The sequence below is a fragment of the Oncorhynchus clarkii genome, chromosome 23 (genome assembly GCF_045791955.1).
Source record: "Oncorhynchus clarkii lewisi isolate Uvic-CL-2024 chromosome 23, UVic_Ocla_1.0, whole genome shotgun sequence".
In the NCBI taxonomy this organism is placed as follows: Eukaryota; Metazoa; Chordata; class Actinopteri; order Salmoniformes; family Salmonidae; genus Oncorhynchus; species Oncorhynchus clarkii.
This window is the reverse complement of record NC_092169.1, coordinates 1,959,097-1,982,500: the sequence shown is the minus strand read 5'-3', so window position 1 is coordinate 1,982,500 and position 23,404 is coordinate 1,959,097. Positions and strand designations below refer to the sequence as shown.

Here is a 23,404-nt window from a genome sequence, read left to right as displayed (position 1 = left end):
GCCATTCAATTCTAACTGGTTTAAAATCACCATTGGCCTCATGTTGAAATCCGGTTTACTTCCTCTCTGTCAACGGAGTTATGAAGGGCGCCTGTATCTTTGTAGTGACTGTGTGTATACTTCACCATGCTCAAAAGGATATTAAAATGTTCACCCATCTACCAATAGGTGCCCTACTTTGCGAGGCAATTAATAACCTCCCTGTTCTTTGTCGTTGAATCTGTGCTTAAAATTCACTGCTTGACTGAAGGACCTTACAGATAATTGTATGTATGATGTACAGAGATGGGGTAGTCATCCAAAAAGCATGTTAAACACCATTATTGCACAAAGAGTGAGTCTATGCAACTTTTTATGACTTGTTAAGCACATTTTTACTCCTGAAGTTATTTAGGTGTGCCATAACAAAGGAGTTGAATACTTAGTGACTCAAGACATTTCTCCTTTTCATTTTTTATTAATTAGTAAACATTTCTAAAAACATAATTTCACTTTGACATTATGGGGTATTGTGTGTAGATCTGTGACACAAAAACGACATTTTATAAATTTTAAATGCAGGCTATAGCACAACAAAATCTGCACCTAAGTGTCGTGATAATATCGTATTGTGAGGTCCCTGGCAATTCCCAGCCCTACTAGCTACAGTAGCTACACTCCCAGCTGACAGTCCCTATTTAAAAAAAAATATTTATCAACTCCAAGTGGAAATTCCCATACCCAATTTGTGAGTATGTACAAGTAACCTTCGTCATTCTTCTTAGGTGAAACCTAAACGTGTTTTCACTATAGGACAGGAAATTACATCAAAATAGTGGCGGCAACTTCCTCTGTGGGGGCCCTTTAAAAGCCCAATGCAGCCATTGTTATTTCAATATTATTTATGGGTAGCAATTAAGTACCTTACTGTAATAGACTTCCATTAAAATGGGCAAAAGTAACTTTTTAGCAAAAAAAACTATTTCTCAAGCAAGAATTTTGCTAGGACTGTCTGAGTGGTCTGAGTGGGGAGGGGAAAACTGAAAACTGGCTGTTATTGGCAGACAGGTTTGGAACTCTCTTTATTATTGGTCTATTAACCAATTGACTGCATGGTGATATCATTATGGAAAGCCGAAACCCTTGCCTATGCACACCCGCTGATTATAAGGTCCTGTGTAGATTGAATTTTCAACAAGCAACTATCAGGAATTAACACTGATCAAATGTTTCATCAGCTGTTGTATAATATGATACAAATCTTTGAAATTTGACTGCACTGGGCCTTTAAGCTGACTTTAGCCACTGTAACTCACGTTGTTTTTTTAGATAGGATTAGCTGAAGTTAGCAGTGGCTATTTAAATACATTTTAACTACGGATGACAGTTTCTCTTTGCCCCATAAACTTCTTTCAGACGAAGTGTAAAAGTCGAGGTATGTGTAAAAAAAAAAAAAAAGGGAAGATATCCTTTAAATTAAGAAGATATGAAACTTTGGCTACCTAAACACTAACATTCAGTGAGGTTGACCGTTTGGTTATCCTTACCGGACTTCGGGCATGGGGAGTCCTCGAACAATGCAGTCCAGCTGTACCTTGCTGCCCTCCAGCACCTCCCTGCTTTTCAGTTTTTGGATGAAGTGAGGGGGCTCACAGATGGGGTCGGCTGTGTACACCCCGGGGGTGATCTCCACCAGGGCAGGGCTTTCAGCTTCATCATACTGCTCCTCAGTAGTCCTCCAGTCCTGCATGGGGAAGTAAGCAAGCCCAAACCCTGGATCCATGCCCAAACCCTGGACTTCTGATGGCTGAATGCTGAAAGGATTAGTAGGCCTCTCCATCTCCGTTTCGAAGTCTTGGAGAAGAATGGTTTGTTCCCTGTTGTCTGCATTCAGGGAGTAAACGCTCCCATCCACTTGACCCTTGTTGGCTCTGCTCCTATGAGTTTTGCATGATCTGGGCCGTATCCTTTTGGAGCTGTTAGTCTTGAACAGAGAGGAGAGCTCCTCAATGAAGTCTGCTGCCTTGTTGAGGAACTCCTTCTTGGACTGGGTCCCCAGGCCGTACTCTGGAGTGTTCATCCCCCTAGCCCCTGGCCTCTTAAAGTCCTCAAAGGCCTCCCTGGCCACCCAGTTGTTCATTGTAATGTCCTGGATGATGGACGATGGGAACGTCTGTCTGTCTGTCCTCATTCCATTGTCCTGGATGGACGGTGGGTACAACTCTCTGTCTGTCCTCGTGTCGTTGTCCTGGATGGATGGTTGGGACAGTGGATATTTCTGTCTGTCTGTCCTTATTGCGTTGTCCTGAATGGACAGTTGGGATGGCTGATATATCTGTTTGTCTATCCTTATCACATTGTCCGGTATGGACAGAGGTGAGAATGACCGTCTCTCTGGGAAGAATGTCACATGTGTTGGTAGGGGTTCTTTTAATTCCAGGTCAGGCTGGGTGTCGGGAGTGTTGGATGCAGTGGAGGTGACAGAAGGGGTGACCGGGACCTTGAACTCTGTCCTCTCCTCGCAGGCCTCGTGTCCGATAGCCTGACAGGCCAGGTTGACACTCTTATCCAGTTCTTCCTGGCTCAGGAAGGCTGAGAGGTCTGGGAACTGGGGTTGGGGCTTGTCCTGCCCCGCGGAGTCCTCCGCCTTGCCTTTGAGGGGCACGTAGACCAGGTGCCGCGAGGAGTCGGAACGGCTCATGCCGCTGTGTCTCTGGTGTGCCCTCGCTTCGGCCAAGTAGTTCTCTCTCAAGAGCTGAGACAATGATGTAGGCTGGTCCACATTGTTCTCTTGCATGCTGTTGGGAAATAAGAGGGTTTCAAACTTTAACTTGATTGTGACTCATTGTAGTGTGCCAGTGCAAAATGTATGCCCCCCTGTGAAAATTCATAATTACACTTCCATTTAAATTTGTTCAGACATGAATCATTTAGAAACTTATAATAAATCAATGTTTCTACATTCATTGAATATTTGACAGAAAGAATGCAATCTGTGTTCCACTTGTGGCTCACAATAAATTCCTATTTTAGCATTCATTATTACCTTGCTTTTCCCAATCTTCTGTCTTTCAATTGCAATGAAAATGCACAGTATACCATGCAAAAATACCACTCCCCCAAAAACTGTCTTTCTTTGGAATCGGTATGTTGGGCTCAACATTCGTTGGATCATAATACTCCCACAAAATCAGCAAGCAGCCACATGGCTTGGAATAAGGGCACAGTAACAAACCTGACGAGTGAGTGCAACTGCTCAATATGACTAATTGTTTCAATGACATACAAAATATCTTGTTTCCATATTCATTACCCCCCCCCCCAAAAAAAAAAGAAAAAGAAAGAAAGAAAAGACTCTAGAGTATCATTGCCATTTGAATAATAATAAAAGCCTGCCAATGCAGAAAAATGTGTTAACCCAGTTCAAAACCACAATGCATTCAATACGACTTAAAAATAGTACTCCATTTTAATTTCAAAACATCTTAAACTCCGTGGCCCCAGACAGAGATTAGTTTCATGCATGAACCTTGGATCGGGCCCAACTTTTCAGTGCATTTAAGATATGTTTCTTTCATCATGTCCAGCCTTTAAACAGCTTTTTGGCTCTGAGTAGTTATTGAATCCAGAAATGGGATATGGTACACAGATGCTACTGACACTCAAATCTGTGCAATTAAGAGAGGCAGCAATGCCCTTCTAATAGACCTGCAGCTGCTGTATACACAAATCCTTTGCAAACAGCTTCCAAGCCCCCCCAAGTCATATCTAATTATAGTAAGGGCTCAGTTTACAAGAATAAAAAAAAAAAGTCCTCCTGGTCTTCTGTGCACTCAACAAGGATTTGATCACCTACCAAAACTCAAATGACACATACAAATCATTTTGTGTGAGTTTATGAAGGTGATACTGAACACTTAGAAAAACACCGTCACCCAGACTGGAAATACAGACCCTGGCTTAAATCAGCAGCACTACCTACCCAGGTTCATGGTAGAATTAATAAGACGCATAAGTCACTTCAAATTCAATGATATAAGCCCATGCTTGACCAATGAAGTAGGTTTATGTCAGACTTGCTGAGTTTACTGCACTCACCAATTAATACGTTGGGCAGCATGTAGCCTCGTGGTTAGAGAGTTGGGCCAGTAACCAAAAGGCTGCTGGATCAAATCCCTGAGCTGACAAGATAATAATTCTGCCCCTGAACAAGGCAGTAAACCCACTGTCCACTGCTAGGCTGTCATTGTAAATAAGAATTAGTTTTTAACTGACTTGCCTAGTTAAATAAAGGTTTAAAAATATATAAATATGCAGTTGATGTATGAACCCAAATGAGGGTCAATGAACAAGAGGTAATTGGGGTTGGGTGTTTTACCTTCAAATAAACCCCAGCGGGCCCCGGCTGGAGCTGGCGGTAATCCTCGGAGTGCACCTGTGCTCAAAGAGAGGGGATTCCAGTCTTCCAGTGGTGGCCACCTGGGAAAATGTGGACACGGGGCAACTGGCCCAGATGGATTCCCAATTTACTGCACAGAGTTAGCCTTGGAGTTTACTGGAAAATATGGAGGCAAGTAGCTAGGGCAACCTGCCACCAGTAAAAGTAGTGACATTTGTCAGCACACTAGTCGCAAGTTATTTTGGGGTGACCAGGACCATGTGCCTGAGTGGCATCCCAGTTCATTGGCCAGTGGGGGCGTTCTGGAAAGGGATTCCTCCTCCGGAAGAGAAGCACCGGTCAAAGCACGACCACTCCACTGAATTAGAAGCCCCTTGTTGAGCCTCCACTAGGGTTAACACAGCAGATTACTGGTGATGATTAACAGCACTGTAAGTGCTCTCTGTGAACTAGCTGAATGGGAATTATCATAGAGCCCTGTCAAATATATTGACTAATGATTATATACACATACTGCGTCATTCAACTAAGACATGCAAGCACAAATTTATCAGCATTAATAAACAAAAACAAAGATCAAGCATTGTTCAAGGGAACACTGAAATAAAGGCATGCTGCTGGACCTCTTCTTTGATACTAACACAGTAAATACTACTTAATGAATGCAACAATTACCTGCACCTGAGTGTCTTGTGTTGTGGGTGTTGATTTTCTCCTTTTCAATGCATTGTTTAAGCTCGTCAGTGAAAAGCCTTTATTCACAGTACTAATTAACTTTCGAAGAGAAACTCTACTCTGCCCACAAGATCCTACTGCTGCCATCAACCCCCAGTGATTCCACAGGTGATAATATACATCCTTTTCAAGATTTGTTTATTGAAAGTAAAACTGTACATAAGACAATGAGCGTGCCATCTCCAACATCTTCAAAGATGAGCATCACATTACACTTAAAACAGTGCAAAGAGCTGTATCAAATACTTCCATTTTAACATAAACCACATGTAACAAAGGTAAATCTGTGACAGTAACTACCGCACATTGATCATTACCACAATGAGACTGGATCGGTTTACATCATCAGGAACTGGAGAGAACACAGGGATGATTTTAATTAACTCCACCTACATCATTTGACATAATTATTGTAAACAAATTCACAACAGTTTCAAAAATGTATCCTAATCAATTGGCTCAGTGACTTGGTACAATGGGTAAGCCAATGCAGATACAGCAGCAACATGGGGAGACTGACACCACCATTTCTGGAGTCACAATGCAATTATTTTTTTTATTTTTTTTAGAACAGGGAATAAGAACATTGTGAATCATCTTTGGCATGCTTGGTAAATACGATCTGGTTCAAAAACAAAGGCAATTAAATATAAATGTTGTAGAAAATAGACCTTTAAACAATTACCGACATAACCTATTCAGTTATAACCAAAACTTTAGGCCGTCATTGTAAATAAGAATGTGTTAATTGACTTGCCTAGTTAAATTAAATTAAAAATACTCCTATTTTGTATGCTAACAAGCTTTGTTGCCGTTTCATACCCACTGAGAAAGAAATTGTTATACAGGACATATTTTATCCTGTAAGTTCCAGATAAACCATTGCTTAAAGCCTAAACATCAAAAATAGAATGAAATGCATACCTAATTGGGTATGTGCCACTGTAGAACTTTCTTAAATTCAAGAGGAAATGTTCCCACTTCCCAGACCCTAGTCTTTCATTACAGACGTTAACATATCTGACTGATACAAAGTGACACAATTTGTTCCTATCCATACAACTGTCAATATTAATTACACAGACCAGACAGACAAAAATCAAGTGTTCTACACAACAACAGATGAGGAATAGCAGCAGACTGTCATAGTTACTGAATCAGATCAATCAGACCAATAACAGATCAGGGAGGTCCAGGTTAGAGTTATGTTCATTAGGCACAAAGTGGAAGAAAACGGCCAAACAGAGGAACCACCTGTATTTGTCCAATCAGAAACACTCCAATTGTTTTCCACAGTAATTCATGTTTTCCGCGGCATATCCTAATGAACATGACCCATAATTGACACAGTATGTGGTCAAACTGGGAATCATGCCCCATCCACCTGGTTAATGGCAACTTGAATGTCCCAACAAAGCAGAGCAGAAGGCACACTTTAATGGAGAAAATAAGAACAAATACATTAAACTACATAATACCTTAACAATAAAGAAGATGGATTCATCACCAAAAGCTGACAGAATCATTATGCACCATTATGAATTCACTGTGCTTTTCAAAAAAGAGGCAAAGAAAGCAGTGTCCACTATGACTCTTGCGGGTCAAAAACGAGCCCATGCTTATGCTCACCCACTGCACTCAGCATCAGAGATTCTTAATCGTTCAGTGTTTTGTGAATTTGGGTTGAGCCAGGTCGATGACTGTCTGAGCACCTGCAAAAAACAACAAAACAGTTATTCATATTTTTGTACATATTTTTCAATAGGCCAATTATAAGTCATATGCAAATGAAGTGACATTTTTCTATTCAAAAGCAAGCAATGTATGTATGCATCATCCTTACTCTATGCAGACTCCTCGCTGGCTCTCTTGCGAGACTGGTCACCTCTGCAAAATAAAAGGAAGCATCGTCAAAAACCAGGGTTGTGTTCATTAGGCACAAAACACAAGAAAACGGTCCAAAACGGGGATGTACAATCTGAACTTGTCTAATAAGAAACGCTCACTAACGTTTTCCTAAAGGACACTACCCTGGTGGAAGTATTATTATTATTTTTGCTCAACTCTGCCTTATAACACTCACCTGGGAAAGCCATTCTGAGAGAGCTCCATTTGTAGTTTCTGGTCATGAGCAGCATAGTCAGAGAGCTGGGATTCCACTGTCGGCGGGTTGATTTGAGGAATGAATCCAGAGAAGAGAGCTGGGGCTAAATGTGCCCAATCTGAAACAGGTAGCCAATAGTCATTATAATGGATGTCATAACACATACAGGGCAGGTGTTTTATAGTGAATGTTTACCTCTCCAACTTCAAGTCGAAGTAGTGCAAATCAGAGTAATCTATATTTCTCATAGTTTTGATTAGTGCTACACTCGTGTTTGACAGTTACATTAGTTAAACATTTCACTAGTGGATGTAACTATTTAGGTAGCAGCATGTCTTGTGGAATCTTTTTAAAAGACAGAATGGAAAGGGCACCTGGCCGAAGAGTATACAGGCCTTTCACGACACTGGCCATTGTTGAAGGTCTGACTTGAAAAGGCATGGAATGGGCTTCGAGGAGAAGAGCTAAAGGAAAACAGAAGAAAATAAAATAATAATTAAGACATCAACACAATTTTACAAGATGTATAATAAGCTAGATATTTTGGGTTTGGCCTGCACAGTTGACCAGTCCACTGTACTCACGTATCAGCGTGTTCACATGTTTTTCTGCAACATGATCAGTAAAAAGCTTCATGAGATCTTCTCGCAGGTGCCGGTTTAGCTTCGTTTCAATGTAGAATTTATTCTTAGAAATGAAGAAGAAAAAATGCTTGTATGTAGGGTTGCACATTTTGGGGAAGTGGAGGTAGAAACTTTCCGTGGGAATTAACAGAAATAAATGGGAATTAACGGGAAAATATGGGAATGAAAATTAATGCTGTTTAAATGTAGATGTTTTTTGCATTGGATATATTTACCATATCATATGGGAGACAAACATAAACCTTTTTACCTTTATCATAAGTAGACAATGGCAAATGATTCAAGATTTCCAATAGAAATAAAAAAAAAGTATTTAGTTACGAACTGAACTTTAATTAAATGAGTTGACTCTTCACATGGGATGATTTCACTGAACAACAAAAGAAAGAGAATACTGAATGATCCACTGCATCTCCCAAAAACATTCTCAGACCCACTGGCTCCAGGTCATCTACAGGTCCATGCTAGGTAAAGCTCCGCCTTATCTCAGTTCACTGGTTACGATGGCAATACCCACCCGTAGCACGCGCTCCAGCAGGTGTATCTCACTGAACATCCCTAAAGCCAACACCTAATTTGTCCACCTTTCGTTCCAGTTCTCTGCTGCCTGTGGAACTGGAACGAATTGCAAAAATCGCTGAAGTTGGAGACTTTTATCTCCCTCACCAACTTCAAACATCTCCTATCTGAGCAGCTAACCGATCGCTGCAGCTGTACATAGTCTATCGGTAAATAGCCCACCCAATTTTACCTACCTCATCCCCATACTGTTTTTATTTATTTACTTTTCTGCTCTTTTGCACACCAATATCTCTACCTGTGCATGACCATCTGATCATTTATCACTCCAGTGTTAATCTGCAAAATTGTAATTATTCGCCTACCTCCTCATGCCTTTTGCACACAATGTATATAGACTTTTTTGTCCTACTGTGTTATTGACTTGTTAATTGTTTAATCCATGTGTAACTCTGTGTTGTCTGTTCACACTGCTATGCTTTATCTTGGCCAGGTCGCAGTTGCAAATGAGAACTTGTTCTCAACTAGCCACCCTGGTTAAATAAAGGTAAAATAAAAAAAATAAAAAAATAAAAAACATACATCTGTAAAATGATAGTCCAGAAACTAAAGCATTGGTTGTCTTCCTCTCAGGCTTCCATGTCTTCTCCCTGGACCCCCTCAATGTCCACCTCTTGAAAATCAGACTGAGGGCTCATCTACTCTGTCACTTTCCAACCTTGTTAGGACGGCTCGTTGTCAGGCTCAAAAAGCCTCATATTTGCCCGGATGGCCACCAATGTTTCAACCCTTTTATTGGTCAGCCTGTTGCATGCTTTGGTGTGTGTTCCCTAACAGGGACCAATTGCGCTCTGATGCGGCTGATGTTGGTAGAATTTGGAGGTTGATTTCGGCAACAGGGGAAAGAGGCTCAGATCCACAAAGTCCCTTCCACCAGGTGGCTGATAAGATATGTTGGCATGACTGCCATATTGCAATGCCCTTGCTTGGAAGTGTACTGTACTTCGCCAGACTGCCAAGAACCATGCCCTTATCCAGGCCAAGGTGGCGAGACACGGTAGTGAGGACACCATAGGCCTGGTTGATCTCAGCACCAGAAAGGATGTTCTTGCAAGCATACTTGGGGTCAAACATGTACACTGCGGCGTGTATGGGCTTCAGGTAGAAGTCTTCACGCATTTTTAAATGTATTTCAGAATTGCAGTTTCCTCTGCTTGGAGCAACAGTGAAGTGGGCAGGGCCGTACGGATTTCTTCTCTTACATCTGCAAGCAGAGTCTGAACATCAGACAGGATGGCATTGTCTCCCTCAATCCGTGCAATGGCTAGTGCTATAGGTTTCAAGCTACTTACCACTCCCTCCCAAAATACATAATCCAGGAGGATCCTCGGCAGACTGATATGGCCATTTCTTGGAGAGACTCCTTCTCCTCCAGGAGACTTTCAAACATGATGACAACACCACCCCAATGGGTGATGCTGGGCAGCTTCAATGTGGTGCTCTTATTCATCTCACTTGGTGAGGTAGATTGCTGCTATAACTTGATGACCCTCCATATACCTAACCCTTTCCTTGGCTCTCTCGTAGAGTGTATCCATTGTTTTCAGTGCCATGGTATCCTGGAGGAGCAGATTCAATGCATGAGCAGCACAACCAATGGGTGTGATGTGAGGGTAGGACTCCTCCATTTTAGACCAAGCAGCCTTCATGTTCACAGCATTGTCTGTCACTAGTGCAAATACCTTCTGTAGTCCAAGGTCATTGATGACTGCCTTCAGCTCATCTGCAATGTAGGGACCGGTGTGTCTGTTGTCCCTTGTGTCTGTGCTCTTGTAGAATACTGGTTGAGGGGACGAGATGATGTAGTTAATCCTTGCCCACAAACAATCGACCACCCATCAGAGATGATTGCAATACAGTCTGCTTTCTCTATAATTTGCTTGACCTTCACTTCGTCTGGTTGGAGGGGTGTATGCTGGGCAAAGAACATTCATAAATCCAACAGACATTGCCTGTGAGCATCATAGGTGAACCAGTTGCATACACAGCTCTCTTTCTCTGACTACGTTCCTCCATTGAGTCAAAAAAAAAAAAACTTCTGATTCCAGGAGGACCATGAGCTGTTGCTATCGATAAGGTGTCCGATTCATCATTTTCACCTTGAATAGAAGTAGAGGGACTTTTGTCAGAGGTTGCTTGTTGTGAGCCATGAGGGAACTTTATGCACTTGGCCAGATGATTCTGCACCTTTGTTGCATTCTTCACATATGATTTGGCACAGTATTTGCAATGGTACATGGCTTTCCTTCTACATTAGCTGCAGTGAAATGTCTCTACAAATCAGATAGTGCCCGTTGCATTTTCCTGTAAAGATTAGAAAAAATTGAGTAAAAATACATTTAAAAAACAACTACAATTCCATGTACAGGTAAATAGTTAAGCAGTTAGACTAAACAACTCCTTTGTAAGATACCCGTTTTAAAATTAAACGTATGGAAACAGGTGAATTAACACTCCCCAGTTAGCAGGCTGAAGCAAGCTAAAACCCACATGGTAGCAAAAACTAACTAGCAGAAATTGTTAAGTTAGAAATGATTTATACACACTTTGCAGTAGGCTACTATTTACAAGTTAACAAAGAAATCATGTCATATAAAATATAATCACCCCACCCAGTATTTTAATCAAAACTTACCAGAAAGCATGTAGTCCTTGGCTCAGACAGTGTAGTAGTGTGGGCTCAATAGCATTTAATTAGTGTGCAAGATCTTGAGAATCAAGATCCATGTGATGTGATGGAAGAATGCACTGTGCATGCAGAGGGTTGCAATTCCATTGAATTTGGGATAGTTTAACCAAAATATGCCACAAGACCTAGAATTGCCTTGTGTATCCCACAAAAAAGTTTCACTGTTATAAGCTAACTTTTTTGATGAATTTAAGCTAAATTCCCAGGCTTAACTTCATGGAAAATGTCCAGAAAAATTATGCAAATTTACCTTGAAAGTTTCTGACCCTTTGCAACCCTACTTGTATGAAAGGAGTATATGATTAAGGTCTGCCCTGAGTATTGACGGAGTAGGCTTTATCTATCTGGGAAACAGGCCCAAAAAGATTTAATGGAAGGAATATTCAAAGGATGAACACTTCATCAGGATACATACCATGTAGATGAATACAGGAACTATGCATTGAAGAGCATCTGTGTACTGAGTCAGCGCAACGTTAAAATGCTCAATGAAATTCCCTGGTGGAACAATCTGAAAAAAGAGAATAAATGATCAGTGTTAATTTACTTTTCAGGTATTTACACAACAACAAAAAATGCAGTGAAAGGGGCATACTATCTGTACAATAAGAAACACTCGTTTTTGTTTTCCATTGTAAATCTTTGAACAAGACCCAGGTTCTGTTTTCACTTACTTGTAAATCAGATGAGACTTGTTGAAGATGGGTAGTAATCTTCAGCATCAAGTCTTTGTACAGTAGCTCTGAGTGTTGTTGACAAACACACTTGTACACATAACTGAAAAAGGGAAAAGAAAATTACCATTAAAACTTTAACAAATGTGACCGGCCGGCTCGATCTTATGAGCAAAATTTGAAATTGTGTTTTTTACATTGGATAAAAGTAGCAACTCAGAGCTAGAAATTGGTATATCATACAATACAGTTGAGGAACAATGGGAAAGTAATTCTGCTTTCAAAGTTGATAAACTTGAGAAAATTGCCTTGAATGTTTTGGTACACCTACTGGAGAGCTCTTTTTTGTCTACACCCATTCAGCATCGTTCACACCCTCTAAAGCCTTAGCTCCACCCATCTCTTTAAGGATTCACATGAGGCCATGTGCTAAACAAATAAATATTTCAAGACACTCGTAAACGCAGAGCGTTGTCAGATTGTCAGTTCGTAAATTCAGAGCGTTCAGAGAGCACACTGGATGTTCTGGCCGAGGAGTAGGGTTGATCTGAGCGTTCTGACCTAACAGCAGCATTCAAGCACCCAAGCTAAATGGCTAACGTTGGCTAGCTACTTCCAAACACAAATGAGAGAACAGCTACTCTGACCATTTAACTCACTCTAGCAGAGCTGGTTAGCCTGTTTTTATGTTATCCAGAGCATTGATAACTGCAACTGTACTGCTGACAATTTAAAATCAGGCTTTTTTTTGCCAATGTTTACTGACACCGGACATATTCAACGGGTGTTGAGTGTACGTAAATCTGTCAGTTATTCTGCGCTCTGGCACACTCAGACGAGAGTGCTCTGAAATCGGAGTAGATAGCCAGAGCGAATTTACCAGCTGTGTCTATCGACAGTTGACGCAGTGACATCATTAACATTCTATTGAAATGGTTACTTGCATAGTGGAGTCTTTTGTTTAGACATTTAGCTTGCTAGCTAAACAATGAACCATAATCCCAACTCCTAATGTCACTACCCTGTATGAATCTGCATGTAGCTAACCAACCAGGTTCAATGTTAGCTAGCTGACATTAAACTATAACTAGCAATGTAAATGGCTCTGCGATACAAATAATAACTACACAGAACATACACAATGTTAGGTAGTGAGCCAGCCAGCTAACATTAGCTAGCTAGCTAACAGTACACAAACTTGAAATTAAAAGACTTTGACAAAATTAGAAATGTGTCATATCTGAAAATGTAGCTAGCAAGACTATTTTACCGGCATACATGGATGGACGCTTCTCCCTCTCTGTCACGGATGCTATGGTTGCACCTTAGTTTGAATCCGGGGACAGACATTTTATATATCTGCATATTTGAAATCAAATGCCAGAATTTTCTCCATCTCCTTAGCTATCAATCTAATTCCAAAACATGGTCCTCCAGAAAGTAGAAAGCAACACTTATGCAGTTCTGCTACGTGATATTTTATTTTATTTTAAAGCTGAGTTAGAAAGAATTACCTACATATACTGACCAGCTCATGTTATAGACAGAAGCATGCTACATGGCAGAACAGTCCAAAACTCATCTCTCGGCATGTCCAGCCCACTCATTATCTCAGCCAGTCATGGCTAGTGGGAAGGTTTCTGTCATGTCAGGTTTCTGTGGCTAATCTAACTAGGCCTGTAATTTAACAATTGTATTTGTATTTACAGATGGCATACATGTTTGTTATTAAGGCACATGAAAGTTCACATGTTCTACAGGGCATTTTTTTAAACTACATTTACGTTCAAATGACTTTCCTATGAAGTAGTGATACGCGACATTTGCCTAGTTTCCTGAAACGAGTCACAAATGGCAATATCTCCCCTCAGAATTCTCACACATAAGTAGTACAGCAGTTCCATGTCTTAATTTCTTTCAAAGCTACATAAGATATCAATACAGTCAGACAGTTTGTGTCTCACCTGTATATCTGCTCATATGAAATTGAGATGTGGTCCATGGGGTTTTGTATCAGCAGGTGGTCAATGGCTTTCTCCAGGTTCGGCCAGTATGTGGTTCTATAGTCCTCTTCGGTCATTGCATTCATAACTGAACCACAAAATGACAAAGATTAGGTTATTTTCATAACAACACAAGCCCTAGCTCTGCCCTGACATGACAATAAAATGAATTCCAAACAAGGACTGTCCGACTGAACAGTACAAGGGTCATTAGCTAAGGAATGCTCAACTTTGTTCTCCATATATCGAGGCTGAGTTGAGCTTTAATAACTGGTTGTGGGATTTGATAGCAACAACATTTAGTCAAATTCAGCCAATTCCTCTAAAAATGTCAAATCTGAAAACGCTTCAGCAGGGTGCTGAAATTCATACTTCTAATAAAAACATATTTAATACAACCACCAAATGTTTCCTCATTTGTGTTGCTCAGCGCATGTGCCAATTTAGCTGAGGAACCCTTAACTCCTTTGTCTTATATTTAGGCGGAGATGAGTTTTAATTACTGGTCACAGGATTTTGCTAGCAACAACTTTGAGTCATCAGTTGATTCTTGTAAAAATGTCAATTCTGAACACACTTCGCTGTACCTATCTTTGTCCTGTACAACTGCAGTGCTTCCACAGTGTGGTGAAATTCAAACTTCTAATAAACTTTTATCGAATACAACCACCGAATGTCTCCTCGTTGCTCGAGATTCAATTGGGTCTGTGCAATCCGGTATCCTTGGGACGTCTCTACCCTAAACCTAACTTTAACCCGTACCTTAACATTAACCATAACCCTTACCGTAACCACTTAAACATTTAAACTTCAATGGGGTAGGGACATCAAGGATCCCGGATAGCACGGACCCAATTGAATCTCAACAAGGAAAAAGTTGGTGGTTGTATTCGCTAAAAGTTTTTATTAAAACTTGGGATTTCTGCACCATGAGGAAGGACCACAGTTGTACAGGTCAAATATAGGTAAAGATAAGAATTTACTGATGGTGACTCAATGTTGTTGCTAGCAAATCCTACGACCAGTTATTGAAACTCAACTAAGCCTCTATATAAGATAACGGAGTTGAGGGTTACTATTTTTTTAAGTAAATACCACATACTCATGTCGGGAAAAGAAAAAGGCGAAACTAATCTACGCCCGTTCTGATAAAAACCTTAGGGCATCTAGCCTCGGGGGATGCCTTGCTTGACCAAACCCTCCTTCCTTGCTCCTGGCCTGCCTCTTCCACCAATCCAATTGTTTATTATGGACAGAAAAGAGCAGAAGCTCTGAGTTGTCCGATCAGGTCAATTGTCCACTGAGCGGTTCCTCAGCTAGTGCCAATTGAATCTCAACGTACGAGCAACACAAATTAGGAAAAAGTCAGTGGTTGTATTCAACAAAAGTTTATTAAAGTAGGAATTTCAGCTCCCAGTACAGACCACAGTTCTTCAGGTCAATCATAGGTAAGCATTATCAGAATTTACAAGTACTGACTGAAGGTTTCTATTGCCCCAGGTTTATTCGACAAAAGCAATGTGGCAAAAAATGTATTTGCAACATGTGTAATTGAAACGGCAGATATAGGAGACATTTTCTAAAGACAAACAACATTTTATCCATGGGACAGGGGTGTTTTTTCTAACTTACTTTATTGTGAAAAATGATGGAAACTGTTTTTCTAATAAATGATGATTGCCGAATACTTTTCAAGGTACACGGGGCACATGACGTAACTATAAGCTCTACTCCACAATTAAAGATGCACTATGAAGAGGTGCCAAGATGGCGGCTTGAACAGACGCTTTTTTACCGAGCTCCATGCCAAACTTCAGAAAGATTGTGAAAAAAACTAGTTTACAGTCATTACTATTACTGTTTTTATTTGTTCAAGATATAAGACCTTTCCTGTGACTGCAAAAATAATTTGATCATTTATTTCGGCATGTCCAAGCAAAGTTGTGACAAAAAAAGAAAGGAAGAAGTTAGCCGTTCTATTGATAATCAACAAGAGAGAAACGTGCTTATAGACAACTGCCATAACTACGCTTGGCCTATGGATAATATCATGCTTTCGAATGCTGTTGGAGATCACAAATTCCCCTCTTTACCGGTTACTCCGTGCAAACCTCCACCCTCCAAAAAACCCCAACATGCACTCTGACATCGTGGCTACCCTCTCCTTACTCATCAACTCCAGGTGTGACGCCATTGAGAAAAATGGTAGGCGAGAACAGCATGGTTATCGAAGGCTTGAAAAAGACTGGAGTTCGCATGTGGTGAAATCAGGGATGTGAAAATGAAAGTGGCAAAAGATGAAAAAAGTGTGGAAAAGGTGGAAAAGAATAACAATGTCTACCATAGACGTCTCAATGATCTGGAACAATACACAAGAAGATGGAACCTGAGACTCTACGGCTTGCCAGAGGTGGAGAATGAAGATGTGCGTGGAGAGGCTATCCGCATCTGCCAAGAAGTTATGCCTGCAGAGAAGAACAAAGTTGGTGATACCATCGACGTCGTGCATCGCCTCGGCAAGAAGCAACAGCAAAACGATTCAAGACCAAGGGGTATCATCATCCTCTTCTGGAAAGCTGCTAGGAAGAATGCCTTCCTTCAGAGCCATGGTGTGCGTTTCGCCAAGCATCTCAGCCCGGAGGACATAGAAAGAAGGAACAAGTTGTGGCCAACGATCAACATAGCACAAAGTGAGGGAAAGGCTGCTTACTTCGTCAGAGAACGAGGCTTCATCAATGGTTCAGAAATCCATATTCCTCTCTAAAATCTCACCAGATGGTACAGATTGATGGTTTCAGCCATGGTATTCTCATTTTCTTTATATTGCTTACCTAACAAGCATCAGGTGACTATTTTTCGTAATACTCAGGTACTTCAATGTATTAGTTTGTTCTTGTATGACCACAAGACCTATTTTGTTTACAAACTTAAAAAATAAATACAGCTTTCAGTCTTCTTTCTAAACTAAGATACTGTTTTAAAGGGCATACAGGTCTACTCTGACTTTACACGGTTATTGTTCTATTGAGTTATTAATACTTCATTCCAAGTGAAAAAGGTCTTAGGAACCTATGTAAAACATTTTTTATTCAAAATGTTTTATGATCCGTTTTTATATGCACCCTTTTATTTAAATTATTATTTTGTATTTTATTTCTCAGAATAGTTCCTGATTACACTAAAGAGGGTTTTTAGTATCTCTTACTACAAGAACCCTTGGTTTGGTCTTGAACATAATTTTCAGTTGAGTTGAAAGCCGGATAACATCTAGCTCAAAGTTTATGGTTTAAGCTATTTTCACTTTAAGTTGACTTAAATGGTGCAGATCTTGGTTCCTTTGTCTTTGACTCATCCTACTACAGTTTATACTTTTATATAATCTTTGTTGTTTTGTCTTGGTCTATGGTCTATAGTTTCTCTTAATGCTAGGGGTTACGAAACAATGTGAAGCGCAAGGCCTTATTTTTATTTGCTAAACCATTTCGAACAGATTTTTGCTTTTTTCAAGATTCTCACTCAATTTCGGCTGATGCCAACTTCTGGAGGTTGCAGTGGGGCAACAATATTAGGCTTTCCCATGGATCTGAACGTTCCGCTGGTGTCACTACAATGAAAAATACCTTTGGTGGTAATATTCTACACTTGGAATGTGACCCCTTTGGTCACTTTATTTGTCTTGTGATCAGTTACAATGACATTACGCTCATTACTGTGAACTTCTACGGGTACAACACCAAACATGAGAATGATGAATTGCTTGAATCTATAGACACACCTCATTGGGTATCTACATTTCCCAATTCGTTATTATTGATAGGGGGGACTTTAAAATTACTATAGATAATTCAACTGATTGGTTGGCCTATCTGGGGGCCATCTATCAGAATTTGGGTTTAATACTTTTTATGGAAAAGTTTGATCTTACTGATATATGAAGAGAGAGGTTTCCGGCCGACAGATCATTCACTTGGAGTAACAAAACAGGTTCCAGACAATCCAGAATTGATTTTTGGCTTATATCCAAATGTATTGATAGTGAGTGTTTTACTACAAATATTTGTACTACTCCCCTCACAGACCATAGGACCATTTACATTGATCAAATATTTACCCCTGATACTAACCTTGGTAGAGCATCCTACTGGAAGCTAAATAGCTCATTATTAAATAATGATATGGTTCAATTTGAGGTTAAAGATCTGCTCTCACAATTTTGGGAAAGGGCTTGTGAAGAAAAATCTTATTGCAAAGAACTGGGAGCTCTTTAATTTGAGGTGTCCAAATACCTTAGAAAATATAGTAGTAATCTTGCTAAGACCAGAAGAGCTGAGGAGGAAAAGGTGATCATTAAGATAACCCCTTTCTCAGAGGTCCCCAGCCGGCCTCTCGGGGGAGGAGAAGATGGAACTAATTGAGTTACAAAATAAACTGGATAATATATATAGATTAAAAGCAGAATGAGCCTTTATTAGATCTAGGAAAAAGGGGATTGAGGAGGGACAAAATAATTCATCCTATTTCTTTAGACGTGAGATATTTCACTCTAAAAATAACACTATCCATAGTTAAACATTGATGGTGTTATTACAGATGACCAAAAATGAATCGCTAAATACTGTAGCAATTTTTACAGAAAATTGTATAGCTCTACATACTGTCAGGAATCCACAGATGTGTTCTTTTAACTCACTGAATAATGTTCACTCTATCAGTGATATAGAATCTAAACAGTGTGATGAACCCATCAAAGTTGAAGAGATTATAGAGTCTATCAAACATCTAAAAAACAATAATCACCAGGTGTTGATGGAATTACATCAGAATTTTACTAATTATTTTTTGAACAAGTAGCTCCCTTCCTATTTGAAGTATTTTTAGTTTTTAGAGAGTATTAAAAACAATGTTCTCCTTCCTACAATGAGTCAGGGGTAAATAACACTGATACCTAAAGCCTAAAAAAGAAGTGCTGCTCATCGACAACTGGCGTCCAATTTGTCTTCTTAATAATGACTATAAGATATTAGCCTTATTACTTGCAAAAATAATTAAAGAAGTATTGGATGCAATCATTGATGAAACACAGTCTGGCTTCATGAGGAGCAGACATATTTCTAACAATGTCAGATTAGTATTAGACATACTTGACTACTCAGACCTAATAACCGAGGATAGCTTCATATTATTTTTAGATTTTTATATAAAGCATTTGACACAGTAGAGCATCAGTTCCTCTTCCACTCCCTTGAGAGACTTGGCTTTGGGGATGTTTTTTCTGTAACACTATTAAGACTCTTTATGCAAATATTAACAGCTCTATCAAATTGAAATATGGCACCTCGCCTAGATTTGAGTTAAAGAGAGGAATTAGGCAAGGTTGTCCTAACTCTCCGTATATATTTTTATTAATAATTTTTATTCTTACAAATTCTTTAAATAACAGTCCAGTACAAGGTATTTCCATAGCTGGTAAATAAATTATTATAAGCCAGCTGGCTGACAATACTACACTTTTTATGAAAGACGCTAACCCCCAAAAAAGTAAGACGCTAATCGATCAATGTGATACAATCCTTTTCCAAAGCGTCTTAACATTAATACATGTGAACTCATGGCTGTCAAAGATTGTGTGACACCTTCATATTATGGTATTCCAGTAAAAGAAGAACTTACATATTTAGGCATAACCATTACAAAGGATCAGAAGTCTAGAGGCTTACTAAATTTTAACCCTCTTATTAAAAAAAAAAACAGAAGAAGCTAAATCAATGGCTATAGAGGGACTTATCTTTAAAAGGTAGAGTCCTAATAACCAAGGCTGAAGGTATCTTTATATCTTGACAGTAAAATAAGCAAGGAGATAGAAAGTTGAAAAGCATCTGGTCTGTGGAGAAATCGTACCCATTACATTAGGAAAACTGTTGTAATGAACACTTATGAGAATGGTGGGCTGAAGTTTCTGGACTTTACTACCTTAAATAATACTTTTAAGGTCAATTGGATAAAACCATTTCTAAGAAGACCCACTTCTATCTGGAATTTTATTCCTCATCATGTATTCTCTACTTTTGGTGGCCTGAACTTGTTTTGTTGTTTTGCAATTATAATATTGGCAGAGTTCCAGTGAAACGTTCTACTTTTCATCGGCAGGTTTTCTTGTCATGGTCATTAATTTATAAACACAATTATTTCTCCACACAGATATTATATATGGAATAATCAGGATATATTGTATAAAAATACTTATTTGTTTTAAGAATATTGGTTCCCAAAATAATATCCTATTGGTGAGCCAACTGGTAAATGCAGAGGGTCTTTTACTCAGTTTTAAGGAATTCTTATCACTTTACAAGACTAAAGACACCTAAAGACTTTGCAATTGTTTTAGTTGCCATTCCCTCAGGTGTTGCTCTATTCTTCAGGAACGTGTCAAGACCTGACTATCAGAGCCTACCTTCTATTGACCCTGCTGACTCATCAGTAGGAAAGATTTGTTTCTCTTTTGGTCCATTCAACAACAGAGTGATACGAACCTTGGTTCAGCAGGATGTTGTTTTCCTTATTGGAATGGATTTATTGACATCTGTTGGAAAAAAGTTTCGATGTTGCCACACACATACCTATTTGTTAACAAAATTAAGGAAGTTTCCTTTAAAATGATTCATAAATGTTATCCTGCCAACCATTATATGAAGAAGTTTAAGGAAAACACCTCAAATGGCTCCTTTTGTAATGACCACCCAGAAACAGTGTTGCATATTTTTTGGCATTGTATTCATGTAAGAAAACCGTGGCAAGACATCCGTAGATTTATAAAACGAACACTTTTATGAAGGTCTTACACTATTGTGGAGAGATGTACTGCTTGGATTCTTTACCTACGATAGGAATAAGCTGAAACATTATGAACTTAATTACATTATTCTTTTGGCCAAATTTCATATTCACAAATGTAAATTTACAAACAAAAAAAATTCTTAACCTACAAAAAGAAATTGAACTGTATTTTAAAAGACAATTAAATTCTCTCATAACAAAAAAGCTGTTAGAATTATAAGTGTATGTATGTCCCTTAAGGTCCTTGTGATATTGTACCCTCTAGCTCAATTGTCTATTGTTTATAATATATATTTGTGTTCCCTCATGTACTCTCTGTATTGATTTGTTGTTAATAAAAATTTTAATAAATAAAAAATATTCACTATGAAGAAATCGCTCCGCCATTTCCTGGTTGCTAAAAGTTCCCCTATTTTCAGTTTGTGACAAAACAAGCAAGTACAGTGTAGATAATCATTGCACCATCTAAACCACTGAAATATTTTCCCTTAACCAATAATATTGTACTTTCAGCTGGTGTACAAAACTGAAAGTAAAAGAACAAAACTAAACTTAAGGGGAAGCATATTAATATCTAACATAGAATATATCTACTGCTTCTTAGACATGCTTTCAATGAGAATGACAGATCTATAACACACATTTCTGAGAATTTTGGTCAAATCCCCAAAACATTACATATTGCAAGTTGAATTCTAAATGCCTACTACATGCAAAAGCTACTTTTTCAACTATACAAATAATGTGTATTTGTTGTACAACGATTATCCTGACGCCTAAATTGCTTTTATGGTTGGTTGGCAAGTTTCAACATCCAATTATTTCAAATCTACAGGAGTGCAAGTTTCACCATGGCACGAACCGTGCCGATATGTTAGCGTATGAGAATTTAGAACATGGGAAATATTAGTCAATTAATGCATTCTATCCATGCTCGCTTTCGCGGGATACCCGAGACATGAAACAGATAGGACATACAGGCGGTCGCCAATTTATTATTGCACAATTTGCCTAAACGGATAATGGAAACACTTCAAACACTACATTTTTATTTGATACCTGATTTTTGCGGGGGGGTTTTGTTGTTGGTGTGACGTCATTACGTCTAGCTGTTTTTATCGACAATGTAGTTCAATAGAAACGCACCGTAGCAAGCAATTGGCGCATCTGTTTTCAAAATGTCGCCAAATAAATAAATAATAATCACTCGATGAGTTAATGGAAACATACCTAGTGTTGTTGCTAACAAATCTCTTCACCTAATATCAAAACTTCGCCTCGATATAAGAGAACGTAGTTGAGCGTTCCTCAGCTAAAAGGTCATATAGTAAGTAGCCAACTTACTCCACTGACGTTTAGGCCAAAGGCAATGCCATGGAATATTTGCATGACCAACTACATTCCCATCCCATATCAGTAAGTCAAAAACATGATAAACATTAAACACGATGCGTTCAACTTACGAAACTTTGAGGCGGAGTTCAGGGTCAGTTTCCCTGCGATGGAAGCCGGCGATGCACTGTCAGTCTCGCTGGTGTCACTGTTCACGCTGTTAGAGTCTGAATCCACGAACTTTGAACCACTGCTGGAACTGGAACAAATCTTTGCGTGGTTCTCCTGCGCCGCTACATCTCGCGTGCCCAGAACCGGAAAAATTGGTAGGGTCTGGGGTTCATTTGACAATTCGGTCCTGAGATAGTGAACTTGTCCACTGGCACGGTTTTCACAGTAGTTATGGTTGTGGTCGTCATTTAGACCATAACTTTCTTCTTCCATGTCCTCCATGCTTTAGCCTTTCAAGTAGTCTAATGAAAATCTTCATGAATTTGAAGTTTTGTAAGAATAATTATGTTTTTAGAGCACCATCGCTTTTGCACCTTGTATACGCTAGCTGCTGTATGGGGAAGTAAATTAAATGTTTTACGACACTTTGCAGCATTTGCTTTTAGGCAGAGCCTTAACTGGCGATCGTCACTAGTTACCACAGCCACAAAGTCAGAAGGCTCACCTACATAAACCAATCAGATGAGCGAGTGTGGTGACGCGTATGCCGGTTTCCGGTTCGTTGGAAACGACCAATGACCCAGTTTAAAATTGTTATTATTCTTGATGACTTTTGTTTTTTTTTATGGGAGAATGTGCTGCTCGGTTTCCTTAACCATAATAAGGATAAAGAAAAAATATTTTACCTCATAAATCTAACTGTACTAAAAGAAAACTTTCATATTCAAAAATGTAAATTCACTAAGAAAAAAACACTCTTCCGTGTTTTCTATAAGGAATTCGAGACCATTAAGACCATTCAACATTCTTCTAATAAGAAAGCTGTGAAAACAATCAATGTGTGTTTCTTTTAAAGGTCTTTGTATAATATATAATTTGTTGCACCCCCTAGCATATGTTATCATTGTCTATCTGTATACTTATTGTATGTATACTGGTTTTTCTAAATAAAAAAGAAAGAAAATAGAAGAAAAAAAAGAAAAGAGAAAAAAACAAAAACAATGATGTGTATGAACGCACAACTCCTATGCCGACTGGCTTGCAAGGGCCTAGTCACAGAGTTTAGAAACTGTACTGTCTTTGGGTGGATGAGAAACATGCTTTTATTTTATTTATTGATCCATCAATTATGTGGTTATTTATTAGATAAGGGTAGTAAACCAACCGTTATAAATGCAAAGTGTTAATCAGATGTCTTATTCAAACAGCTTGCCATGATGTTGGGCTCCAAAGTGGCGCAGCGGTCTACGGTACTGCATCT

The 23,404-nt window shown here is 39.2% G+C and overlaps 2 protein-coding genes across 3 annotated transcripts in view; both read right to left on the bottom strand.

Moving 5' to 3' along the window:
* The window catches only part of LOC139381606 (myopalladin-like), a 44,449-nt gene extending 39,822 nt beyond the window's left edge, over positions 1-4,627 (bottom strand). For both annotated transcript variants that reach the window (XM_071125258.1, XM_071125259.1), the window contains exons 1-2: positions 4,358-4,627; positions 1,527-2,777 (exon numbers count right to left, since the gene is read on the bottom strand). In XM_071125258.1, the coding sequence (XP_070981359.1) occupies positions 1,527-2,776 (1,250 nt within the window). In that variant the 5' untranslated portion in view covers position 2,777; positions 4,358-4,627. The remainder of the gene's footprint in view (positions 1-1,526; positions 2,778-4,357) is intronic.
* Positions 4,628-5,234: 607 nt separating this feature from the next.
* Positions 5,235-22,562, bottom strand: LOC139381524 (CDK2-associated and cullin domain-containing protein 1-like). The gene is made up of 9 exons (XM_071125140.1): positions 22,104-22,562; positions 13,768-13,894; positions 11,804-11,906; positions 11,545-11,640; positions 7,802-7,904; positions 7,592-7,681; positions 7,197-7,335; positions 6,957-7,000; positions 5,235-6,825 (listed from the first exon to the last, which is right to left on the bottom strand). Exons 1-8 carry the CDS (start codon positions 22,423-22,425, stop codon positions 6,958-6,960), a joined length of 1,023 nt encoding a protein of 340 aa, XP_070981241.1. The 5' UTR covers positions 22,426-22,562; the 3' UTR covers positions 5,235-6,825; position 6,957.
* Between the last annotated feature and the right edge of the window lie 842 nt (positions 22,563-23,404).

Coding starts and splice junctions, on each gene's coding strand:
- LOC139381524 (XM_071125140.1), bottom strand. CDS start 22,425: ATGGAGGACATGGAAGAAGAAAGTTATGGTCTAAATGACGACCACAAC. Junction 11,641..11,803: donor AAGTCTCATCTGATTTACAA/GTAAGTGAAAAC, acceptor CTCTTTTTTCAG/ATTGTTCCACCAGGGAATTT. Junction 7,905..11,544: donor TTCCTGTATTCATCTACATG/GTATGTATCCTG, acceptor TTCATTTCTAAG/AATAAATTCTACATTGAAAC.